A 26,564-nucleotide genomic window follows, 5' to 3' on the forward strand; every position below is an offset into this window, starting at 1 on the left:
ATTCAGATAGGCTGAAATGAGACTATGACTGTCACCCCGTGGCTTTCACTTGCATTTGAGGCTGATCTCTGCTGGCCACACCAGCCTGGACACCTGGTGCATCCTCAGGGGTCTCCTGACACTCAGGGTATGGTCATTCCCAAAGCCATTCCAACAGTAATGCATCTCTGAGCAGAGATTTGTGTGCAACAGAGGTTTCCCTGGCAATTTTTCATGAGCAGTCCCTTCCTCTGGGGATCCTTACAGTGTTTGATAGCAGAGAGTTACAGACAGATCTATTGACAGTGAAATATGCAGGAGTGTGTGCATGGAGGCTGCCATGTGTGGCAATGCTGAACTTGCATCAGCCCCCGGTGGGTGCATATCCAAATCCACCCTCCCTGGCTAGTGGAGCCTCCCTTCCTGGAACCCTGTTTTGTAATTCTGCCTGGGGGGAAGGCTGGGGAGCTGCAGGAGGGCACCACAGGCTCCTCTCTGAGGAGAAAAGGGGCCAAGTCTCCTTGAAGAAAGCAAGTGGCAGCTCTGTCCATCTGCAGCAGGGTCAGAAAGCAGCTACAGATCTGCTGGAATTCTCACCAAGGGGCTGGGGAGGCACAAACCCATGTGAGATGGTGAATCCTTGCCATCAGCTGCCTTGGGGCTGGTTTGGCTGCACTCAGCCTCGAGAGCCACAGAGCTGGAATCCTCCTGCAGAGGGGATCAGCTCTTGTCCCCTCAAGGCAGGGGTGGACAGGGCACCTGTGCTGAGTTCCCAGTACTTTGTGCCCTGTGGAGCACTGCAGGCTCTGAGCAAAACCAAGCCATGCTCTCAGGAAGGACAAATATGAAATTTTTACAGCAGGGAAGAGAAGAAGGCAATGAGGGGCCCTGGCAGCAGTGACATCAGGAGGCTGAGAGGGACAAAGAGGAATAACCACGGTGCCAGCTGGGGGATGCTGGGCTCTGGGCACTCCCAGCACAGCCTGAGCACTCCCAGTGTGCCCAAGCTGAGGGACACCAGCCCCAGCAATGAGGAACCACCAGCCTGGGGCACGAGCAGGTCACTGCAAAGCCCAGAATAGAAACCAAGCCCAGAACAGCCAGGCTGGGTGAGTTAACCATGAAGTGGGCAAGAGCTGATGAGAGGAGGCCACAGCAGCAAAGCTGGAGTGTCAGCAGAGCTCTGGAGAAAGGAGAAGAGGGGGAGGAGGAAGATGGGGGAGGGAGGAAGAGCAGAGGGAAGTGAGAGACACAGCAGTGATTGCCCAAGAGCAGCTCCTGGCTCCAGCCAAGCCTGCCTGGGGAAGCACCAGCTCCCTGTCTGCCCCTGAACATCACTGCAAGACCTCACAGCTCACTTTATCTCACAAGAGCTCTCTGGATAAAAGGGATTTCAGGGCAAAGCCTTCATAATCCTTTGGGTTTGCTTTCTTTTAATACTATAAAGCACAAACCCAAACTTTCTAGTCAGGAAAAACATGGCTTTTGTTATGTTCTGAGTCACTTTTCCCCAGCAGCAAACAATGTGGCTTTTCAATTCCAGTCCTGAACATTTCAGAATGAAATGCTTTGCAAAGCCCTAAAGTAAATCACAATTCTCCAAGTCACACTTCCAGCTGATGTAAACTCACTGAGGTCAGTGAACAGACTGCATGTGCCCCATCCTGCCTGGCCTGATTTGGGTGGCATGACTGATAAACCAATCTCTGGCTGAAATCAGTTCAAGATGATCCAGGCAGCCAAGGAGAAGCCTGGGATTTCATGAGGAGTTGCTGCTGTTGTGCCCAAAGGCTCCCTTAGCAGGGAGCTGAGTGCATTCTTGTGAGCTGTGCTGCAGCTGGGTGTCACTGGCCTGATTCAAAACTCAGGAAAATTCACTTTGCACTCCATCTTGGGAGTTCTTGTAAGTGGACTATAGCTTGACTCTAAAATTACCTTTTACTTCAAGACTATTTCTTTTTTCTTTCTTTTACAAGGTGTGTACCAAATACTTTTAGAAATGTGGAAGAATCTCTCAGCTTCTCATATTGAAATTAACATAAATAACAGTGTTTAGTTATCTTGTCAAAAAGATTTTCTTGCTTTGTTATCATGCCCAAATCCCTGAAAGGAAAGCCAATCTCCCAAGTTAGATTTAGGACTCGTAAATCTCCTGCTTAGAGAAGAGAACCAGTAAAAACTCTCCAGATTTTACTGCCATGGCACCAAAGCTGTATCAACCACTCTGCAAACACAGCTGAGAGAGGAAACCACCCAAACTCTGCCCACAGACCCAGCAGGGAAGGCTGCACACCATGCACCACTCAGGACCCAAGCTGCAGAAAGCAAAACTTTCACAACTCCAGGTAAGTGCAGTAAAATCCCAAACTAGAGCACATCCAGGAGACCAAGCCTGGAGCTGCCTGCACTGAGAGGAGAGCAGAGTCTCCATTTGTGACAATCAGGTCTGGATTTCCTGCACAAGAACATCCTGCATTTGCAGCAATCATTCCAACTCTGCTCCCACTGCAATCAGTGCTGGGTTTGCTGCTCTCTGTGATTGCAGTGTCCAGCTGCACTATTAATTCTGCATTGATTTCCTGATGCCAGGAACATGCTTTAATAAAAGAACCAATCAACCAGACTGCCAATAGCTGCCTACCTAGGAATAAGCAGGATATGTTCAAAGAAAGCTTTACTCAAACTTATGTTCATTCCTAAAAGCTAAATCAGCTGGCTCAAACAAAGGAACAGCATTGTTTTACTTATCAATGTCCCACTGTTCATCTAGAACATCTGCAATGGTTTTGCCTGCAGCACTACCCCATTCATTACAGGCCTTAATACATTGCTCAATGGGCTTTTTTTTTTTGGTGTACAAAATGTACAAGAGCATTTCACAGAGTGGACTTTGCCCTGATATGAAAAAATATAATACAAGAATGAAGATGTGCGTTTCATTTCAGATCTGCCATTTTCAAACTGGCAATGGAGCCTTTGGCAAAGGGAAACAAAATGGGACCAGCTCAGAGGAGCAAGCAGAGGGTTCCTGTGGGCCAGTGGCCAAAGTGCTTTGGCATCTACCAAAAATGCACCTAATGAAAGACCCAAACCCATCCTGAGCACACAGCAAATGCCACACCCCTCCAAGGGGCCACACAGTTTATTATTTATTATATATATAATGCATATACCACCTCAGTGGAGGTGAATTAGCTAGTTACAAGGTCTCTTAAAGCTAAGCAGTCCAATAGAAAAATAACAACAATATTATTTATATTTTTAACCAAACTCCTGTGACCCATAGTGCAGCACTAACTGTCCAACTAGAAACTACTGCCTGAAATCATGAACAAGAAGGAAGAGACAAGAACCTCCATATTTATAGTCTATTACTATATTCTAAAAACCCCAAATTCCAAATTCTTCACCATGTCACACTACACTCTTCCATTCAACTGCACACCAGAGATTTTAACTCTACCACTCTACCAGACTTCTGTAACTCACAGTGCAGCACTAACTGTCCAACCAGAAACTACTGCCTGAAATCATGAACAAGAAGGAAGAGACAATGCCCAAGAACATCCATCTTGTCCCTGTCTATATTATATTATTATATTCTAAAAGCCCCTAATTCCAAACCCTTCACCATGTGACACCACACACTTCTATTCAACTGCACACCAGTGATTTTAACTCTACCACTCTACCAAACTCCTGTAACTCACAGTGCAGCACTAACTGTCCAACCAGAAACTACTGCCTGAAATCATGAAGAAGGAGACAATGCCCAAGAACTTCCATATCTATAGTCTATTACTATATTCTAAAAACCCCAAATTCCAAACCCTTCACCATGTCACACCACACACTTCCATTTAACTGCACACCAGCGATTTTGAATTTTGCAATTTTGCAGCCTCCTCCCAGGCCCCAAATCAATCATTTTGGGGGCCAGGAGTTACATTAGGAGTTACTCAGGGCACTGAGAGCTCAAACCTCACCCCTCCCTCCAACAAAGCAGCAAAAGGAGAGGGGCACAGCACTCACCATCGTCCAGGTAGGCCTGGTCCAGGTTCTGCTCCTGCTTGATGGTGACTCCCGCTGGCAGCACGTCCTTGTGCTCGGCTGGGCCGTTCTTGGCCGCCCGCTGCTGCTGGATGACCGTGGGGTAGGAGCTGGGGCTGAGCCTCTGGGGCTGGCCGCACCTCGAGGCGCCTGGGGGGAAGTTCTCACAGCACATGATGTGCTGGAACTCCTGGTGGCCGCCACACCTCAGCTGCTGGCCCGTTGGGGAGTAGTGGATGACGGGAGAGGGCTGCTGCGGGCCTGGGGAGTGCTGCAGCGCCGGGGCCTGGCCCGGCGAGCCGGCGTGCACCAGCACGGACCTGTGGCCGTCTGCAGGGGCAGCTGGCGTGGCCAGCAGGCCGGGCTGCTGGTAGCCCAGCTGGCTGGGGCTCAGGCTCTTGCTCCGCTGGTAAATGACAGCCGGGCTCTGCTGGTAGCGCGAGTCGGGAGGGGACAGGCCCGAGCGCAGCTGCTGGCACGGAGCCATGGTGGCCACCAGGCACGAGGGCGACTCGGTGGCCAGCGCGTGCTGTGAATAGTAAGGCTGTGTTACTGTCCCCAGGGCACCGTGCACTGGACTGCAGATTAGGGCTGGATCATAGTCATCAATGGGCTCTGTTTTGATGGATGGTACTAGAACAAAGCATGCAAAGGAGGTTATTGGCAGCGAGCTGAGGAGAAACAGAGAGCTTTTCCTTGAATTAATATCAGATTTAAACCTTTTATGAGATTTGTGTGTGTGAATTCATATGTCACAAGCATTGAGTTTAATAAATCACCCACATGCAACCACAGCAAAAATGTTTAAAGCACTCTGTGCTAAGAGGTTCTTGAAAAATCTTTAACATACTAACAAACCACAAATTGCTAAAATTGAAAAATTCAACACTTCAGCTCCTGTTTGAACTCATTCAAGGGCCATTTTGGAACACAGACAAAATAAGAATCATAGATAGGTGCTTGATGCAGTACTTCCATCTCAAAGAGACTGAATCAATAGAAATCCCAGAAAATAAACAACTCCCCATCTTTCTGACAGACATTTAACAAGAGACCAAAGGCAGAACTGAGCCAGTTTAGAGTTTTGTCTCTGCTGCACAAAGTTTCCTCAGTGCTGAGAGCTGGACTTGTCCGACACCCTCATTTAAAAGACCATGATTTAGTAAGAGTTGTGTGAATCCTGGTGGGGTAAATGATGGTCCTCTACATTTCCAATTATGTTTTTGTCAAATCTTCCCCAAAACTCACTACAGAAACACCATACAATGGAAACCATGCAAAATTCCTTTTTGGAAGTAGAGATTCCTTCTCCTACGTGGTCTATTTTAGATTGTTTTGAGATAGAAGTGTGCTTCTCAATACTATTCCACAACAGAACAATTTAGCAACTGTGTAAACCCTTGGTGATACCCTATAGAGTTCATAAATTCAGGGAGAGGAGCAGAAATTTTCAGGCTGGAGGAGACCAAAATAAGAGTCTGAATTAATGTTTGCTCCTCCTTAGAGACAAGTCAAATTAAGACATCATTTGAAGCTTTCATAAAATCTGGTGCTGTTATTTTATGCTTTCTGCTTTCCACAAACACAATACTCTGATTTTCTCACAACATTTTTCCCCCAGCCAAAGCTGAGAAATTCTGGGAATCTCATTAGTAATCCTGTTGCATTTATTGTGACATGGCTCACCAATCCCCCAGGGGAAGAACATCAGAAAAGCATTCAGATTTTTCTCAACTAGCCTCATTCTGAAGAATATATATTGGTTGCCTTCCTCCATCCCAAGATCTGATGTTTTATTAGTGCTGGACACGTCAGAGAAGGCAACACTCATGGTTTTCAGAGGGTCACATCATGTCCCACTCTGAGCCTCTTGGCAAACTTCCACCAAGTGAACAGGGCAGCATTGCCACGGTAACAGATAACTGACACCTCAAACTGATGGAAATTCCTGATCACAGATCACACAGAAACAGGCATCTTTTAAAGCAAGCAGCTGTTCAGTGCTGAGCTGAATTAAATCACATTTAGACCCTCAAAGAACAGCAAGAAAACAACAGAGCAGAAAATCAAATCTTGCTCATGGAATTAGGCAACAAGTGGCTCTGTCCCTGAGAGTTACCTGGGTGGTAGGTGAAGTGCTGGGGTTGGCTCCTTTTTCTCTTGCCGTTGATGACATAGAAATTCACCTTGACGGCTGTGCGGATGTGCTTGTTCCTGTACTCGGGAATTTCCACAAAAAGCATGTTCTGCAATGACACAGCACAGCCAGCATCAGCACCTGGGGCTCAGCAGGGCTGCTGTGTGCAGCTCCCCTTGCCACACCTCCAGGATTCCAAGAGGAATCTCGTGCTCATCCCCATAGAGAAGGGTATGAGGAAAATGGGGCAGATGGAGAAAAAGCAGATTTTTGGTATTGGCATGTTGGTGTCTATGGACTGTATCCCTCCTGAACTTGGAGGGAGAATTCTCAGCTACAAATAAAACACAGGAAATTGTGAGAAATGCAGAAGCTGCTAATCCCACAGTGCTTGATAAAGGATGGGCACTGCAGAATTCCCTTTTCATCAGAATACCTCAGTTATTCCAGAGGCTTTGGATTCACCCACAGGCAGAGCCTGCAGGAATCCATTCCTGCTGCAGCACATGCACTGCTGTATTTGATATCTGCTGCTCTGTCTGTTTCTGAGCTGCCCTTTGGAGCTCCCCCTTGAACACACAGCTGCAGGAGAGGACACCCAGAGTTTCATACTTACAGGCTGGCTCTTGTCTTTGTCCACTGTTGCCTCCATTTCCCAGATCTGCTGCCCATCTAGAGGAATATCACAACATTAACCTCACTGTGGGGTGTTTTTTTAATCATAGAACTTATTTTAAAAATAAAAAAAATATGCAAATCAAGAGCATTAAGTTAGCAAAGCTCTCAAAATGGATTTAATTTCAAGCACCTTCCCAGTCCTGACCAAAAGCAACAGCATTTCATTTAAACACATCACTGAGCACTTCTCTGGCCAGGAAAGAGCTTACATCCATGTTAAAATTAAATGTTTATGTAGAAATTAGCCAAAATGAGGAATGAAATATTTAGCACAGGTGCAACATCTGCTTTTTACCAGGCCTGAGTCCAGCCAGCCTGACTGCTGGAGGGCATCAGAAGGTCACACAACTTGTTCATGGTCACACAACTTGTTCATGGTCACACTGGGTCAGCAGCTCAGCAAACTTTCTGCTGCTTTAAGCCAAGACCACTTGGATTCCCAGAGAATGCCACTGGCAGCCCTAAAGCTGTGCTAAAGCACCAAATATTCACTGTACTCATGCAAAAACATTTCACTGCATGTGGGACAGCTCTACCCTGAACCACTGCAAGCTCTGCTGCCCTTCATTATTACATCCATGCAGCTCATGTCCATCCTGAGTTACACAAAATTCTATTTAGACAGGAAAACAAAATGTGATTCCCCTGCATGGAGCACCACCACAGTAAACCCTGTGTGGGGTATCAGTAGTGACAGAACATTCATTTACAGATTGGCTGCTTCCTCTGCTTACAAACACTCCTTAAATAGAGAAACTTTTTTTTTTTTTTTTGCAGTGCTTTCTTTTCTTCTTCTTCTGTTTTTTTTTTTAAGATTTCCATCTTTACGCCTTTGATTTTCATATTCCATTAAGCCTTTTATCCAAGCAATTTGCAGAAGAAAAGTACTGATGGGAAAAAAAAGATGCCTCACATCTTTGTGAAAACTTGCTTTTAAACTGGCCAGGGGACAGGTATCCCAAGGAGCTGATGGGCTGGGAATGTCTGCTTTGGGGGCTCCCCAGAATGAGAGGGGAAATCTCCTAAACCCAGTTCTTCTCACAGGGCTTTTTATTTTTCCCAACTCTTGGAAGTTCTGCAAGAGCTGCTTTTGTCCTCTGTTATTTAAGCACTTCTGCTTCTGGCAAAAAGGGAAATGAAAGAGTATTTTTAAATGCATTTTGCATTTTTTCTCTGGTTGTACTCTTTGTTCTGTGCTGGGCCCAGACAATGAGCTGACAGATGTGCTGGGCAGGCTCTTCCCCAGCTGGGCTCAGTGGCCAGGACACAGCCCTGGGGTCCCTGTGTGCCCCAGCTCCATGGGACAGAGCCTCACCTGCCCAGCACTGCACACCTGGGACCCCTCTGGGCACACCCTGGGACAGGCTCACAGCCCTCCCTCCCTTGGGATGGGCAATGGAGAACATGGAAATGGAAATTCCAGCCAGGGAATAGCTGGAAGTGTGGCTCCATCAGGAGATCCAGCTGCTCCTGCTGCAAGGAGGGAACACTGAACAACTCTGGGGTTTCTCTCTGTTTTTTAGAGTGTAAAGTTCCCCCTGTGAGTGAGTTGCCTCTCCTGCCATGGGGAAAGCAAAGCTGTGCCACTGAGCAGCACATCCCAAGGGACTGCTGCAAAGGCATGGGAAACATCCCATTATTTAATGCCATTAACATAAGCATCCAGTGCTATAATCAATCTGCACCCCTGTCACTGCAGCCAGCTCCTTGCTGCTGTGGAGACAGAAACAGGGAAGGGGGAAACTAAAACCCTGGGGGGTTAATGCAGCAAATCCTCATCTGATTACAAGGCAGTAAATGCTCAATGGGGAGATTCCACTTTTGAGAAAAGAAACCATCACAGTGTGTTAAGGAAGCTCCCCACACTCCTAAACACCCCAAAGGTTAATTTTTACAGTTCTCAGAGGAAAAGAAACATGGAAATACATCATGAAGTAAGAGCTGTGACAGAGACATCAGAGCTGTCTCAGCAATGCCACATGAAGATGTTCTGACAACAAGGACAGCCAAGCAGCAATATTTGACACTGGTTTTGCTCCAGGCAGAATGTTTTCATCTTCACTTCTGTACTGCTAAATTCAAACAGTCTGTGTAGATACAACAGCACTAACTTCACAAAGAAGGTGAAATCAAAAGGATTTGTTGGTCCAAAATGCATAAACTAAAGTAGAAAGGGGCCTCCAAGTCATGTGCCACGTGTGAGAAGCCTGTGGAGCACATGCAACCACAACCACAGGGGCTTTGATTTAGTAACTGAGCCACTGAAATTGCTCTAAAAGCTAATGAAGCCAACCATAAAAACCAAATGATGCTCAGGCTGAGTCCAAAGTCTGTGTGGGTCAAAAGGAAGAATGAGAAAAGGCAAACAAGGAAGAATTGTATTTGGGGTTATCATTCCAACAATGATAGATGCTTCTGTTTGGATACATTCCATATTTGTGGCAGCTAAACAGGTTTCTAACAAACCTGTCAGCAGCAGCAATCCCTGTTCTTTGAGCACTGAAGCCCTGGTGCATTCAGCACTCTGCAGTTCCCTCCCTGACCTTTATGCTTAAACATGATGATGTGGCTCCATCTGTCTCCCTGCTCCACTTTAGCCCGAGACAATCAATATTTGCTTTTCCTCTAACTGCTCTGGATATGCACATTATGGGGAGCTTTTGGCAGAAGGATGAGGGAGGCTGTGAGGAAAATGAAAATACAACTGCATTCACAAGTGTCTCTCTCTACTCTAAACTATTCTTTTTCCTGGTAATGAAAACTTTTGATTATGCACACTCTGGGAGCTAATGGAGAGCAGGAGGAATAAACTGAGAAATCTCAGCTCATTTCAGGAAATTCTGAATAGAGAAAACCTGCACCAAACTGTCAACACATTTATCACCTTTAGAAGGCACAGAAATGCAGATTTTTTTTTAAGGAGGAAATTAAATTGGATGTTTGGAGAAAGTCCTGAACAAAAATGGGATTCTTATTGTAAGGATGTACTAAATATCCTGAGGCTGATGTGGGAGTGGAGCACAGCCCCCAGTACAAACCTGCCTGGGCACCACAGATGTGCTCAGCCTTGAGCAGGAGGTTGTGCTGGACCCTGAGATCCCTTCTGGCCTTAATTACCCCGTAACTGCCATGCCACAAACAGGACAAACAGCTCCTGCTTGGAAACTGAGAGGGCTAATCCCCAGCTTGATTAAAAATTTAATCTAAAGTCTACAAGTGCAGATAGCTGCTTATTGCCTAGAATTCAACCTGCCTCAACGATGGAGAGCACAGAAAGCTGCAGAAGATCCCTCAGTGCCAGGTCCACGTGTGTGGTGCCTTTCCTCCAGCACAGGGGATTCAAGCCCTGCCCCTGCAAAGGGCAGCACTTGCACTCAGGATGATAAAATATTCTTGGATTGAGACCCTGAGGTCTTACCAGCCATGGCTGCCTCATGCAGTATTTTTGCTGTTGTGGTTCCCTGCTCATTTAATGGTTTGTCTTAGTTGGCAAGTCTTTAACACCACAGGTCAGTGGAGTGTTCAGGAAATAGAGATTTTTGTGCTGCTTCAGGGCTGTGAGACTTAGCATTAAACCCCGATGAGAGATCTGATTGTGTCAGCACTCTGTGGGGGAATGAATGAGTTGTTGGAAGAAAGTAATTCTACCCTTTCTAAGTCAAAATGCCATCATACCAAAAGTCCTGCTCCAAACTGGGGGAAATCAAAATGTCAGTCTGCATTAGGAACATTCTGGGTGATTCTCTGCAGCCCCTTATAGGACTTTTTTTAATTAGCCAATTAAAGGTTTTCTGAAGCAGTTACAGCCTTTACACATTACTCAGGATCCCTTACTCATGACTTTGGGGTCAGTAACTAGCAGAGAAACAAACTCACTGCTTTATTTGAACAAGCATGACTGATGGGCTGAGAGGCTCAGGAAATGTTCTTTGCAGTTCTCTGCAGCTGAAGACTAAATATACTATTGTGCTGATTCTGGATGGGATTCCACTCCTGCCTGCAAATGTACACTGCTTTCCAGTCAAGCACGACACAAATTACTTAATGAACAACCTGTGCTGCTCCCCAAAGAAGCCCAGCCTGGTGAGCAGGGGGGCAGCTCTGGCTACACAAATTTTGCTCATCTCCCCCTGGGCCTGCAGGGAATTGTCCCCATCCACTCTGTTCCTTGGAAGGGCTTCCAGAAAAGCACAGCAATTATCTCTGTCAGCTTTTATCAGCAGATGACAGACATCTCTGGAAAACAAAGAAGGGTTTTTAGAGCCATCCCAAGAACAAAGGGAGAGCAGTGAATGGTTTCCAGTAGGACAAAACCACTCTGGGAAGCAGAAACCTTATGGGGAACCCTCACTCAGAATTCTCTGCTGCTCTGGACAAATTCCAGACAAATTCAGGGAAAAATTCTGATTTCAGCTGGGAAGTTACTCTGCTTCAAGTCAGCACAAGGTTGCTCAGCATCTGGTCCTGAGCAGTTTTCTCCTTCTAAGTTCGTCAAAACAATTTTCAAACTTTTCAGCAGACATGGAATGAATGTATTTAAAACTCATGAAAAGCAAAACTATTAAATTCATTCCTGAGCTTCATTTTCATGGATTTATTTTTCTTTCTGAAGCAAGGCTGCCCAGTGCAGTTAAAGGAGCTCTGTTTGCTATGAGCAGAGGCCAGTGCCTTCATTGCTCTGAGGACAGAAGTTTGACTCACCAAGGCCAAAGATACAAGGCAAGGTCTGGGAGGTAAAAGGGCAATGGATTAGTCATCCAGCAGGCAGCCCAGCCCCAAATCTGACATTTTGCACAGTGAGAACAAGTCTAGAGGCGAATTCTCCCCATCTATTGTTGAGGAATTCAATTCCCATTAAAATAAAACACAAATACAGTAGTTGAAGAGCAAAGCAGAAGGAACAGCATTTCATTCCACAGCTCTTCCAAATGATTCCTTATTCCAATTCATCAGAATAGATTCGTTGTATTTTTAAGATTATAAGTGTGTTTGTGTGTGTGTGTGTATAAATTTTTAAACAAAAGCTTCTCTCAAAATAAAACCACTGGGAACCTCCATGTAATAAAATGAGTCACACCAGGATGCGATGACTAAGTGGGAGAACAGGGAATTCCACTCCCCATGCCAGCTTTCTTCATGATCAATTTTCTGTCAACAGGTGATGGGAGCTTGTCTCTCTGCCTTTTGTTTATGCCAAGAATTATGATTATTTTTTAATATTCTCCCTAAACAATTAAGCTGAATAATCAGGCCCAGGCACACTTCCATCAGGCGCCCCCATAGTAAACAGGGAGCCAGGGAACCCAGGCCAGTAGTGGCTGCCTGTGCTAATAAGGATTTACCAGCTGTAAAATTCCAAAATCTTGTGTCATAGGGGGAAACCTTCCAAAACACTGGATTCCACCCTGTCTCACTGAGTCTCTCACAGCTATGGCAACTCCGTTTCTGCAGCCACACTCTCCTGCACTTCTCTCTGTGTGAGCCTTGGATTTTTTCCTGTTTTGCAGTGTTGTTCTGGAATCCCCGGTGGGGTGATTGCCCTGTAGGATGACAAGAGCACCTGGGGCAGGCAGCACATTCCAGCCAGGGGGAAAGCTTTGGGGAGAAAGGTTTGCTGCCTTTCAGCAGCTACAGCAGCAAGGAAAGGCACAAGTTGCCCCATTACCCTGAAACTTTCTAATTTGCACAGCAGAACCAAGCAAACCAATCCTCCTGATTAATTCTCATTACCCTCACATTCAGTATTTAAAGTTGTTTATTTGTTCAAGTAGCAAACATCTCTTTTGAATGAACCTGGGAGAATGCTAGAGTTTTTAAAAAACCCTTCTATTTTATCTTGAATTTGCCTGAGGAGATTGCATCATTAATGTTGCACTATTAAGTTCACAGAGTTAACTGCTGAAATAATTTGCTATTTTCTGCACTCCCCAGGAGTTTTTGGCTCACTCACAAAATTGTCAGACTACAAAGAGGGATTCAGCTCCCTGTTTGGAGCACGGTGAGGAGCTGATCTAGCAGAGAAGGGGAACACTGCTGTGGACAGTGCTGGAATTTCCTTTACCTCTCCCACAAGGAGCACAATCCCACCATCAACCTTCTCTCCACATTGAACCTGCCCTGCTGCCATCCCACCACGGTGTCCTGCAGTCCTTTATCTTACAGGACTCCTGGAATCCCCTGGCACTTTCCATGGCTCGTTTCCAGCATGTGGGGTGCAGCATTTTGGGCTTTCTGTGCAGAAAAAAAGCCTCAACCCAGCACCCCAGAGGGAACAGCACAGCCTGACCCTGCCCTGGCTGAGCTCTCCTGCTCAGGACACATCAGGGGAGCCCAAGCACCACTGCTGGGCTCCAGACAGGTTGGTTTTGTGCACATCCCCAGCTGGCAGCTGCCCCAGCTCCAGGGGCACAGGCAGCACCTCCTCCCTCACCCTGCTGGCCCGAGCTGCACACTCATGGTGGAGCCACTCCAAGGATGGACGCTGAGTTTGGGCTGTTCCTCCACCACCCACATTGTCCTGGGGATGATTCATGGTGTCCATGTGGCCACCAGAAGAGTTTGGCAGGGGGAAGCACAGTCCATTTGCACTTTTCTCCCCGAGAAACACCAACCTCCTCCATCACTGACAGCAGAGCAGCAGTAACCAGTACACAAATGGGAGTAAACACAATGCAACCAGCATCTGACTTGCAAATTATTACATGGCAATTAAAATAAATAAAAGGGGGAATTCCAAATCCCTTCTTTTTTTAACTGCTCTGTAAGATCTGGGCCCCAACCAAGCACTAACACCCTTGACCTTCACCCTATTCCAAGTCCTTGATAGCTCCAAGACTGCTTTTCAAGCTTTCTCTTCCAGATCCAAATTAAAAGAGCACAGTCCAATCTAGTTGCTTCCCCTGACCTACTTTAATTTAGCTGGGCTCAGTTACATGTCTCCAAGTTCAGATCTTTAAGCTTAGTCAGCCAAACTCTGCTTTGTGTGCTGGGCTTAGGGAATTGGTGATTCCCCTGGCTCACAGCAGCTCCATTTTATCATCTTGCATCCACAAGAGATAACTGTGAAAAGAACTCAGAACTCTGCATGTCGAGAAACTTCAGAGTTCAGAAAATTAATGCTGTTTGTGCATCAGCATTTCACACACAAGTGTTTTATCCTCTCAGAGCACTGAGCTCCAGCCCCTCCACTCTGTTTCCTGCTGCCATTTCCTGCCATGAGCTGGGCTGGGACTGTCCCAGCCTGTCCCAGCTCCTGCAGGACACTCACTGTCACAAGGACATCCCCCCAGCTCAGGGAATTGTCCTTATTTTCCAGGTATTTCTGTGGAAAAACAACCATATCTGCAGATCAGGGAAGAGACAAAACCTGTTCATTCCTGCTCATGGTGACAAGTCTTTTTGTCCCATATGTGAGCAGCTCCAGTTCTCTGCATTGCTGATGGTGGGTGAAGAATTGTCTACAAGATCCAGAGGAAATGCAAAGAGGTTCTGAGTGTTCCCCTGAGGGATGAAGCCTGATTTACAGCTGTGACCCCAAAAAGCAGCTACAAAACCTCAGTTTTGTAGGACTGGTCCCTCCCCAGCACCTGCTTCACCCAGACCCCAAATCCAAGGGGCACCCAGAGCTTGGAGCCTGTGGAACAGCAAACAGGAGAAAACCTGGCTGCACAAAAATACTTGGGGGAAAGAAGAGCCTTGCCACTCTCACCTTAAACCTGGACACCCAAGGCAAGGAGCTCAGCCAAAAGCTGTGGGACGGTTACATGCACTGCTGCTCTCACCTTGTTACCAGCACAGCAAAAAGCAGCAGCAAAAGTGGGAAATCCAGCATCACTTGCTAGCACAGACAAGGCTTGTGAGCTGTTAAAATGAAACTCTGAGCAAACCAAGCTTCCCCTGTGAGCCTGCTGCATCTTCCTGCCTTGACAAAGGTGTGATTGTTTCACAGGCTCGGGGGCAGAGTGGCTTTGGAAGGGACCCAGCCCTCTGCAGCTGGGGTCAGGCAGAGCTGTGCTGCCAGCCACCCCCAGAATGGAGCCTGTGGCTTCCCCTGCCCCTGAGCAGCTCATCAGCACTGTCTGTGCAGGGCAGGGAGCCCTGGCTGAGCTGCTGCCCTCCCAGCCCAGCACTGCTCCATCCACATCTGGGCTGCACAGCTGGGCTCACTGCATGGGGCTCACTGCAGCCCAGGGCAGTGGCAACTATGAACACACAGCCCAGAGATATTTGGCATTGCCCAAAGTGCAGAATGAGGGAGGCTGAAAGGCTCAGGTGCACAAGATCCTCATTTTCAGGTGAGCTGGGGCACTCACCAGGCACAAAGCAATTCTCAGTTTGCTGCACTCAGCCCATGCACATCCAGCTCAGCTGGACTCAGCCCATCTGCATATCCAGCTCAGCTTCTTAACCTTCCTCACCTTAGGATACACCTATTAAATCAAGCAATCTTCATTTAAAAGCACTTTAAAAGCTGCTGCATTATGGAACTCACAGAGAAGCACTCAGCACAGAGACCCCCAGATGACCCACTGCAAACCACACAGACTCCTGATTCAGCCCAAGGGTTTGACTCTGGACCTCCCACCCTCTCAATTGCCCCTCTGCCAATCAATTATTCAGAGTCCTGCAGCTGAGACTGCCTGCAGAGGCCGAGGGCAGGGGAGGCAGGATATGGAACACCAAAAAGCAAATCCCTGCTCCAGACTGGGCACTGCCTCTGGGATAAGTCCTGTCTCTCCCCTACCAGGAGGTAAAAATAGAGGAAAAAAAAACCCTGCAGTTTCCCCAGCAGAGAAGAAAAGCTTTAGATTCAGTGTGGAAAATGTTGTTGCTCTTTTTACTTTCTAACATCTCTTCCAGCCAGAGCCTTCTGTGCTCTCATATGGAAATAGGGGCAGGGCATTTGGGATGTTTCCTCGAAATGGCATCAGGAGCTCGGAGTGGATCCTCTCCTGCAGTGCTGCAGACATTCTTGGGACAGGTAGCACTGCAGGCTGCCAAGATGTTCCCATGCACCTTCCCCAGGCGCTGACATGGTGGAACAGTGGCAGCACAGTGGGAAGGAATTAATCCATGGGCTTGAAAGGAAACAGAGAGTGCCAAAAGAATTCCTCTGGCTGCACAGGCTCCTCTGCACCTCCCCAGAGCCTTTCATACCTGCAAAAACTGCCTGGCTTGCTGCTGGTGTGGGCAGGAGCTGGGACCCACAGAATGCTTTGCTCCCCCATGTCACAGCTGCTGCCCATGCACATTCATGGATGTACATTCATTTTTGGCTCAATTCTCACTTTTTTCCAATGGCATCACCCCATATCCCATGCACATCTCTCAGACTCCTTGCAAGTCACTGGATATATCACTTAAGGTGCCCCTACCTCAGTTCACTGACAGAAAACTTCCAAGCACCAAGTTTTCTTAACAGCACAAAGGGAACACAAAGTTTACAATAAAAATATGGAAGGAGAAGGGATGGATTCTTCTATCTCATTATGCATATAAAAATAATTTTATATAAAAAGACACATTATGTTTCTTTTTTTTCTCTACAGATTTCTAAAGGGAAGAAAACACAACCTTTGCCTGTAGTTCACATCAATAAAAAAAAGTTCATTTCAATGATGATTTCTCCAGCAGCATTCACTAAACATGAGATTAAACAAGCAGAGAGGAGCACATAGTGCTCATCTCCTTTCTTTGATAACAAATCCTGTCCCTGCTGATTCCCAGTGCCTGGATTCTTGTGAAGCAACAACACAAACAGTTGCTCCCAGGACTAACTTTACTCACATGGTTTTATTACATGAACTTTAATGGGACTACTCCCTTGAGTAGAGTTAATCTTATGATGAGGTTTGGCACTACAGACCTGCCCTATCCCATTAGGGAAGGTTAGGAAACACGTGCCTTACCTGATGTTTTCTCTGTGAACACCACCTTGGACTCTGCTGTGAAGTTCTGTCCAGTGAGGATCATCTGCTGTCCTCCATAAACCAGGCAGCTGTCAATGTCTTGTCTTTCAACCATTGGAAGCTCATGAGCAGACCTTTGGGCTGTGGACAAATTGCAAACATGAATGAAACCAACTCTGTTTTACCAGGACTTTCCAAATCTTCCCAGAACTATCCACAGATTGATCTTGTCATCGTTACCATCCACCGACTGCCAAAGCAGCTTCTCCAAGGTGCTAAATTTAGGTCTGAGAGGGAAAAATAAACTTACTCAAGGCATTTTATTTGGAAACATCCAGGAGTTGGCTGCAGTGGTTCAGCTGTGCTGGCCCTGCTCCTTGTCCTTGAGAAAGGACAGCCTGGATGAATGAGCTGAAACTTGCCCATGCCTGTTTCCAAGCCAACAGCCAAATTTTCAAGTGCAGGCACACTGCAGCCCTAGAGCCCAAAAATTCCACCTGCACAGAGGATTCCACTGAATAACACTGAATTCCTTCAGAGGGGAAAAAAAAATGAACTTCTCCAAAATTCCACAGGACAGGCCTGGCACAGGGGTGGCTCCATCTCCATCCCATGTGTGGCACCTGGGCTCGCAGGAGGGGCAGCCACCAAGCCCCAGCTGTGATCAGGAGGGGTCACACCAGGACTGCTGCAGCCCAGGTGTTTCCAAGCAGGGTCTGCAGAACATGCAGAACATCCCTGAGGAGCAGGGCCCTGTGCCACACACTGAGTCTGATTATAGAGGGCAAGGGAGGAAGGGTAGGGTGGGATCCAGATGGACATGGATGTCACCAAGGCTGGCTAAGGTCTTTACTGGTCTTTAACAAGTTATTCTTTCTTTCCCCAGCCAGAAAACCAGTTCTGCACCATCTCCCCACCTCCTTTCCCCTGATCCCATAAAACACCATCTGCATGGTCAGAAAAGCTTTGGGAACCCTGGTACCATCCCTGCAGAGCATCCCAATGTTTGCTATCCAGCAGCAGGAGCTGAAGACAGTGAAGATGTGAGAACTGTTCCCTACAACTCAGACAGCTGGAAAATATCAGGAGCTTCCCTGTGAGCAGCCCAGGTGGGCAGCAGCTCAGGGCTGCTGAGCTGGGTTCATGACCTGCACTCAAACTCCTCCAGATCCATCCAGCCCCACTGGAAAGGCCTCCAGAGGATCCTGCTCATCTCTTTCCCAGCTGCCTTGGCTGGGTTTAGCTCTCCCTGACAGAGACCCTGAGCACTTGTTCTTCACTGAGCAGCTCAGGGCTGAGGCAGAGCTGAGGAAACGTGATCCTGGATCCAGGGCAGTCCTGCCTCACACCAGGCAGGCTGTGACCTGACCTGGCACTGCTCTGCTGCTCTGCTGCCCCACAAGACAAAACTCCTTCGTCACCTCAGAAAATGTTGGAGTATTTGGTGAGAAAACTCAAGCATTCAACCTTTCATTGCAACCTGTCTAGCTCTGCTGAGCCCTTCAGTCATGAGACAGAGATTGTGCTCTTATTGAAAAACAGAGGGAATTCAAGAGTTGGAACTTTCTTATGCCTTTTGAGAGGCAGTTTTGAAATCCATTTAAAACCACCTTAGGACTCATTATTTTTTTCAAGTACATAACATCTGGGCTAATAGTCTGACAGTTAAGAATATATATTCAGATTAATTTCAAAGCAGCTGATTTCTTTCACATGGCTGTAGGATTAATTTCTCTCCCAAAATACTAACATTTTTGATGAGTTCCTAATTAGATTTATCACAAAGACAGATCTGTAGCCTCAAAGGCTTAAGAGGAAATAGCAATCATCAAAAAGCATGTCTACAACAGTCAAGAGAAAACATTTAACTATTTAAGCATTACCCTGAATACTTTCTATCCCTATTCAATCACCAAATTGATTCACTTCCAAAACATCCTAAATCATCAAAATTCCAGATTAACCTGCATCTCTTTCCAGCTGCTCTGTGTTAACAGAGAGCTTGGTACCTGCCATCCCAGATCAGTGGTTCCAAGGCTACTTTGGCACAAGGAGGGACAAATTTCAGCCTGGAAGTTGCTCTGACTCATCTCAATTGCATTTGGATGACTTTGGGCACCCCAGAGCTGTGCTTGCCCTGAGACAAGTGTGCAAACCTCCTGTGCTGCAGGGTGATCCCACTGGACAGTTCCAGCTGAGCTCCCCAGTGCAGACACCACACTCAGGGTTTCCCTGCCCTGCTCCACCTGAATTCTTCTCCTCCCTTTGGGTGGTTTGAAATCCTTTTCTAATAAAAACCCCAGCCACTTTTCATTTTCCAAGGTCTCTTTTTTTTCCAAGCATGTAAGAAGGCTTCACCCCCTTCCCCATTTCCACCAGTACAGAGGTTCAAGGTTCAGTGTGGAGCTGCCTCAATAGGATTATTTTTTTTCCTCTGCAAGAAATATTAATTGCTAATAAATCCCCTTCCTCTAAGGCTCATGATGGGTGCACTGCATGCAATAATTTCACACTATTCCTTCTCTTCCCCCAGGGGTTGGCACTTCATAAAGTGACCTACAGCTACTGCAGTTTATGAGCTTTGAATAAACAAAACACTGTTGATTTAACCAGTTGGGGTGTTTACTTTCAATAGCAACAGTTACTGACATAAGGCAGCAAAGCAAATGCTATAGAAATACTCACACTTGGCCTGAAGCAGTGTGTCAACCTATTAACAGGGGACATTATTTTTCTATTTTATTTGACTGTTTGCAAATCAAGATGTCATGGATTCATGGTGCCAAGAAATACAATGCATGCAGTGACACAGGACAGAAAGGGAGCCACTGTCTGAGAGCCCTGCAGCTCCTCCAGTGAGCTCAGGCTGCCCAGAGCCCACCCAGCCTCCCCTGACCCTCTCTGGTCAGGGTTCCAGCCTTCAGCCCCTCCCTGGAGGGCTGAGGATGCCTGAAATCCCTGGGCTGAGCTGAGCAGCTCACAGGGGATGCAAACAGGATCCACACCTCTCCTTCTGCAGCAGAGAGGAGATTTTGCTTTTAGGAGGAAAAAAAGGGGGTATTTGGAGAAAACTGATTACCTGGAGAAATCTGTTACAGCTCCAGATTTCTCCCATGCTGCTGGGAGGTGACAAGGGACAATCCCAGCTGGAGCAGCCAGGGGTGACACTGGATGAGTGTCCTGGGGACAAGGAGCTTCAAGGTGCCCTCCAAGCCAATCCATTCTGTAATTCTGTGACAAATCCTGCTAGAGTGAAGCCCCTCCACACTCTCTGTGAACTCCAGCTCTGTGACTGAACTCAGGCTCTCTGCTGGCCCCACTGACAATGAGGCATCAGAGAGGTTTCATCCTTCTGATAAGATCCTCCTGATCAGGAGGAGCAGGACTGAGGCTCAGGTGCAGCTCAGTGAGGACAAAGCCACTGCTACCTCTGAGTAGATAAACCAAATAAACCCAAAATGTGGCTGTTTAAGAGGGGTGGGCTCACAACTGGCATCCCAGAACAAATAGTCAGATCCCTCCCTGGACACCTCTGTCCCTACCCTGCCCAGAGCAGCCCCAGTTCACCCCAGCTTGCTGGAAGCCTTCAAACTGGAACTCACCACCCCTGACCTGTCTTTCCAAACCTCCAAAGGCTCTTGATCCAGCCACTGATTCCTGTTGGGTTTGAGCAGAGCAGATAGAGCAGGATGTCTAAAAAAACCCTGACCCCTGGAAGCAATAGCAGAGGTGTAATTTGTTATGGGATTAATTCTTCCACCTCAGTGCAAACCTCAACGAGCCAAAGAAAATATTTCATTCCTGCTGTCACACTGGGTTTATTTACCATGAGCTGCCTGTGGTAGGACTGATAGGAGCAGAGCTGCTGTGCTCAACACTTCTCCAACTCATTCATGTTTGAGAGACTTTGATCCCCTCCAGCAGCCTCTGAAGCATCCTGAGCTCTGCAGTGGGAGGAGAGACAAAGGCTGGGCAGGACCAAGGGCAGGAGACACCTCCAGCTCCAGGGAGACATCAGCAAGACACCCAGAGAGAAGCAAATTTCTGATCAGAGGATGGGGTAATTCACCTCCTGGTAGGAGTATGGAACAGTGGAAGACTTATGAACCAAATAAATAAAGCTAATTTCCAGCCCTCGTGGGGAAACCTTGAAAATGTGGTCTAAACAGTCTGAAAAGAAGAACACAGCGTGACTGACAACAGTTTCTAATTTGCTGCCAGCAAGACTTAATCAGCAGTTTGTGCAGAGCCATCCAAGCAAAAAGCACCAAAAATAGAGAGCTTTTCTGCACCTCCTCCTCTGCAGATAATTTATGGTGTCCTCACAAAGGAGGAGTGACAAGCACTCATGGCAGCAGTGTCAGATAAGTGTGACACTTTCTATGAGCTGCAGCCAGCTCAGCGAGGCAGTGTGAGATGGGTGACAGAAAACCATGGCCTGGGCTCTGTCACTCACCCCTTCAATCCCTGCTGGGGGGATCTGCTCAGCCCAAACCCTGCTCAGCCAAACCCTGCTCAGCCCAAACCCTGCTCAGCCAAACCCTGCTCAGCCCAAACCCTGCTCAGCCCAAACCCTGCTCAGCCCAAACCCTGCTCAGCCCAAACCCTGCTCAGCCCCAACCCTGCTCAGCCAAACCCTGCTCAGCCCAAACCCTGCTCAGCCCAAACCCTGCTCAGCCCAAATCCATCTCAGCCCAAACCCTGCTCAGCCCAAACCCTGCTCAGCCAAACCCTGCTCAGCCCAAACCCTGCTCAGCCCAAACCCTGCTCAGTCAAACCCTGCTCAGCCCAAACCCTGCTCAGCCCAAACCCATCTCAGCCCAAATCCATCTCAGCCCAAACCCTGCCCAGCCCAAACCCTGCTCAGCCCAAACTCTGCTCATCAATCCTCACTCTGTGTGCTGTGCTGGGGTTTTGCTTTCTCCACCAGCAGCACTAAAGACAAGCAGAATCAGGAGTTTAGCCCTGGCAGCTGCAGGAGGGGCAGGCATTCCCTTCGCTCTCACTCCGACTTTAAACACTGAAATATTTTGGTTGCAGGCTCAAAGTGGCAAATGTTGTCAGATTTAGCTTTTACATTCTGTGCTTCAAGGGAGAGAAAATGTTCTTTAGGGAAAGCAGCAGTTTTTCTGTCAGCTGCACTTGCAGCCAACGGCGTGACTGTCTTGAAGTTGAAATGAAAGGGGGAAAAATTCATTTAATTCAAGTGGAAACCATGATACTCCCATAATAATCATGGTTATGGTTAAACTTGCAAATAGGTATCTCCCAAGGGCAAAGAGACCATTTGTTTCTGCTTTTCTGTCTGAATAAAGCAGGGCTCCTTCTTGCCTGCTGCTGTGTTCCAAGCAGCACAACTCCCAGCTGAGGAAAAGCAAGCACTGCCTTGCCAAGACAACATTCTTTTACATGACTAGCTCTTTCCTCTGTAGTTATTAATGTGTCACAAATCATAGGCTCGGATTGTCTAATATTATGGGAAAATCTACTAGAAGGAGAGAAAAATAAAGGAAACTTCCAGGGAAATTGATTAAAGGGAAATAAGAAATTTGACCCAATTTAATGGAACAAAATACAGTCAATAATAGAAACAATTTAAATCCCTCTAGATGGACACATGGTTCTTTAGCAATAAGTTTTGTTTGTTTTGCTTTTTTACCACCTCGGAACATCTATTATAAGAACAAGATTTTAGTCTCCTTCTCTCGTGCCAAATGCAATTTAAGTTTGCATTTTAAGAGATCCAGGGTCAGCAAACGTGGATTCTACAAAGCAAGAACTGTGACAGACTTTGGGAAGGTTTAAGAGGATTCATTAGAATAAAAACTGGGGCAGAGTGGAGGACACTCCTGAGCTCACACCCAGGCATTTGCACAGAGCAGGTTTTGGTTGCTGGCAGCATGGAGCAGAATAAGCTGCCCTACTAGCCTGGATCCCATCCTGCTCCTCCTCTGCTCCAGGATCTTCAGTCCAGGAGTGGGAATACAACTGCAGATGTTGGGGTGCCCACATGAGCCCCCAAACCCATCTCTTGGTGAGGCAGCCCAGTGCCAGCAATTTCTGTGACACTAGAGACCCCCAGCCCTTGGTGAAAGGCAAAGGAACAATCTGATCTTCCAGAAATCGTCCTCATGGCTCAAAAATAACCCATCTGTGAGTGTCAAACCTCTCCAGGGGTGATTTTCCAGGTGGCTGTGCCTGAAGGGACACTTAGCCCTCCCCTGCAATGCCACAGCAGCTCCATCCCAAAGCATCCCTGAAGCAGGATGGACAGCAGGACACACAGAGCCCTGGCAGGGAGGGCACAGGGAGCCAGGCCAAGCATCCCACACATCCCCTGGCAGCTCACTGACCCATGGACCACGAGAAGGGATTTGGGGATTTTCTCCCCTTTCCAGCACACACCTACAACAGAGTGGTTTCCCAGGGATTTTTCTCCCCTTTCCAGCACACACCTACAAGAAGTGATGTCCCATAGCTAACTGAGCAATGGCCTGTTACTGCAGTTATCAGAGGGATTTCAAATGCCTTTGCCTCCTCCGTGGCTTCAGGATGAATCAACAGGCAGCAGGAGAAAAAAAAAAAAAAAATCTGCTGAACTGTGCAGGCTTGTGTGGGTCTGAGGTGCATTTTAAGGCACAAGTGATCATTTAACAACACATCAGCCCCTGGTGCTCCCACGCTGCTGCCCGGGGAGGAACCGGCTCCGGATGATGCTTTGAACCCGTGAAATCCCCTCCGAAAATCTGTCAAGTGCTGAATGTGACACAGATGAGGTGGAACCCTCTGAAAAGCAGCTATTTCACAGCTCCTGCTTCACTGCAGCTGATGAGCTGCTGACACTGGTGGGACTTCCTCGGGATCAGCTCCTGGGCAGGAGAGCACTCTGTTGGTAGCACAGTGCTCAGGGGGAGCCCTGGGGAGGGAAATGGATCCTGGAGCTGCTGCTCCAAGGATTTCCCACAGGGACATCATTCCTGCAGCCACACAGGAGGGACCCTGAGCACAGCCCCTGGGGATAGGGGTGCTCAGGTGGTCAAAAACCACCAAACTAACCAGAAAACAAAGCACAGACAGTGGGACAAGATGAAAACATCCCCCAGCCCCAATCCCTGCTTGGCAGGGCTCTGAGCTTACCTGGGGCTCTGCAGGGTGTGCAGATGTCTGGGACAAGCTGAGGTTACACCTCTGCTGAGATTTAGGCTGCATTGCTAATGCTGCCTGAGCCCACTGATATTTTTTATTATCTTCCCAGAATCGGGCTGAGATCAGGAAGTGCTACTGAAATGCAAAAAAATGCTAAATATGCAACATACAGACTAAATAGCAGAGCAGCTAAATTGTTACTCCAGATCACTTCATGCCCTGCTTCCTTGAGCTCAGAACAGCACACTGCTTATACCTCTCCAAACTGCCTGCATATCCACTATTCCAAAAATAAAACTTTCTTTTTTTATTTCCTTGGGGATCAAATACATTTTTTTCTTGTAGGAGCTTTGCTGTCTTCTATGCAGCCAACATTTTAATACTTAAATTATTTTTAAAACCCCCACTAACAATAAGTTACTTATACTGGTATCTCCACTCTTGGATTTTTTTATGCCCTTAAGACCCATCAATGCAAAGACATCTCAGAATAAAAGCTTCAACATCTTAAGCAGGGCTCTGCCACAGCAGTCACTGCACAGGCAAATTAGGTGTGTGCACACAGTTCAGAAAAATGTGATTTATTCTGCAACCCATGCCTGGATTCCTGCTTGAAGTGCAGTGATGGGCACAAACACAACGTGCCATTGTGGAAGGGCCCTAAAAGTGCCTGCCTGACTCCTGCTTGCTTTTCCTGAGGAGAATTTGAGGAGGTGGGGAGTGATGTGTGGGGCTTTCTGCGGGATCCAGGAGCAGCTCCTCCTGCCCACAGGGTGTAGGAGTCACACCTGGAGTTTCCCCACCCCAGGAGCTCCTCACTGAGAGCTTCCTTTAGCAAATGGATCTTTGTTTCAGCAGGGACACGTTTGGGGTGGAGGCCACTATTGTTTCAGCCATCTGCTCCCACAGGGGACCATTTCCTACAGACAGAGGTGGTGGCTACTCCCACTGCTGTCCCTTCCCCATCACCGTGCCCAGAGACTTCACCCAGCTGCTGAAGTGCTCAAAAACACTGCCAGGAGATCGTTCAGAGCCATCATCCCCTCCCAGCCCTGCCTTGGTTATTCATCTGTACTGCTTTTTAAAAAGCTGCCATCAATAGTTCTCTAGCCAGTTTGATTTCCCGCCCAGAACTGGCTCCTCTCATTCTAAGAAGTTGTATTTAAGCAAAGTCTGCATCTCAGTAAACACAACTCACACATGAGAGACTCAATGGCTTTCTTCACATGATTTATGGCAAGTCAGGTTCTGCTAAAGGGGTGAGTCATTCAGCAAAGGCAGAGGAAAACTGTTCATTACATATTTGTGAAATCCCCAAACCACCAAAAAGACACATCTAACAACAAAAAGCATCACAGGATGCACAGGAAGCAGTAAAGTGGGCAGAGCCCTTCCAGAAATGACTGTGACACGGGGGCCTCACCAGAGGCCTCTCTTTCTCAGGATCCACTCAGCTACAGCGAGTGGGAGGTGCTGAGCTCACGCATTTATGGGATCTGCACTTCAGAAATCAAAACTGCCAGTTTTCTTCTGTCCCTCAGGGGAATACCAGAACCACCTGTGCTTTCCCTGCCTCAGCCTCCTGAGCTCTGCACCCCTTGGCTCTGACAGCTGGAAAAAGCCATGACCAGAGTGCCCTGAGCCTCAGAATGAAAACTGTCCCTCCATTCCTGTCCTCCATTCTGTGCTCCTGCCACAGCTCAGAGCAGAGGACTCTGGTCCCTCCTTTGGCACACAGTGCTCAGAGCTGGCCCAGCCTGAGCCCAAACCTGCCAGTTCATGGGGGACAAGTTCAGATTGTGCCTCCACTTGAAATAAGTCAGGAGTGCAGACAGCTTGCACACTTCACCAACAGGCACAGTACAGGTGTGTCCCTGCACACACCCCCAGGAATCACCTGAGAGCCAGCAGCATCCAGCAGCTACACACTGATAAATAAACTTGTTAGAAGCCCCCAGACTTGCAGATTGCTGTGATGCCTTAAGTTTTATCTTTTCTATTTTCCAGATTCTCTGCTGGTGTGTAACTCAAATTCCACATTGAGTGTTTTAAGTTCTCTTCACAGGGTGGTCAGACACAACAATCCCTTCCCAGCTGGAGAATCAGGGACAGCCATACCCCAAAAGCACAAACAATGGAAAGGAAAAGGGGGCAAGCCAAGGGGCTGAGACTTTGTGACTGGAGCTGTAATTGGATAAATGTATTTGCTGATAAATGAAATCGGATATCGGAAGGTGGAAGAAGCAATGGAGGAAAACCATGAATGGTAAAAGAATTAAAAGTTAAAAGGGAGGGTTATACATTAGAGGGGAATCTCAGGTATCAGGTGTTTGGGAAGTCTGTGCCTCTCAAGTACCTCAGCCAAGGGAGAAAGAGAGAGGGAAATTGGGATAAAAGGAGGCTGCATCCTCCAAAAATTCGAGAGATCGCAGGGGATTGCCCCATGGCCTCTCCCTTTATTCCAATAAAGCAAAAGGACTCCTCTGCCTCCTTTTTGGACATAAACCCCTGGTGTTGGTGGATTAATTTTCCTTATAAAGTGTGGGAATACAGTTAGAGAGCAGGACTGCAAGCACCGCTCAGCTTGTCACAACCAACATGGATGTGTTAGATGTAGTAGGCCGCAAGCCTTGGCAAGAGTAGGCCACAAGCCTTGGCAAGAGTAG

At 47.4% G+C, this 26,564-nt stretch overlaps 1 protein-coding gene across 2 annotated transcripts in view; it reads right to left on the reverse strand.

Annotated features, from left to right (window-relative positions):
- NFATC2 (nuclear factor of activated T cells 2) overlaps positions 1-26,564 on the reverse strand; it is a 78,382-nt gene that overhangs the window by 25,782 nt on the left and 26,036 nt on the right. For both annotated transcript variants that reach the window (XM_056507515.1, XM_056507516.1), the window contains exons 6-9: positions 16,753-16,893; positions 6,783-6,838; positions 6,149-6,275; positions 4,012-4,662 (exon numbers count right to left, since the gene is read on the reverse strand). In XM_056507515.1, the coding sequence (XP_056363490.1) occupies positions 4,012-4,662; positions 6,149-6,275; positions 6,783-6,838; positions 16,753-16,893 (975 nt within the window). The remainder of the gene's footprint in view (positions 1-4,011; positions 4,663-6,148; positions 6,276-6,782; positions 6,839-16,752; positions 16,894-26,564) is intronic.

Source organism: Oenanthe melanoleuca, chromosome 20 (assembly GCF_029582105.1).
Source record: "Oenanthe melanoleuca isolate GR-GAL-2019-014 chromosome 20, OMel1.0, whole genome shotgun sequence".
In the NCBI taxonomy this organism is placed as follows: domain Eukaryota; kingdom Metazoa; phylum Chordata; class Aves; order Passeriformes; family Muscicapidae; genus Oenanthe; species Oenanthe melanoleuca.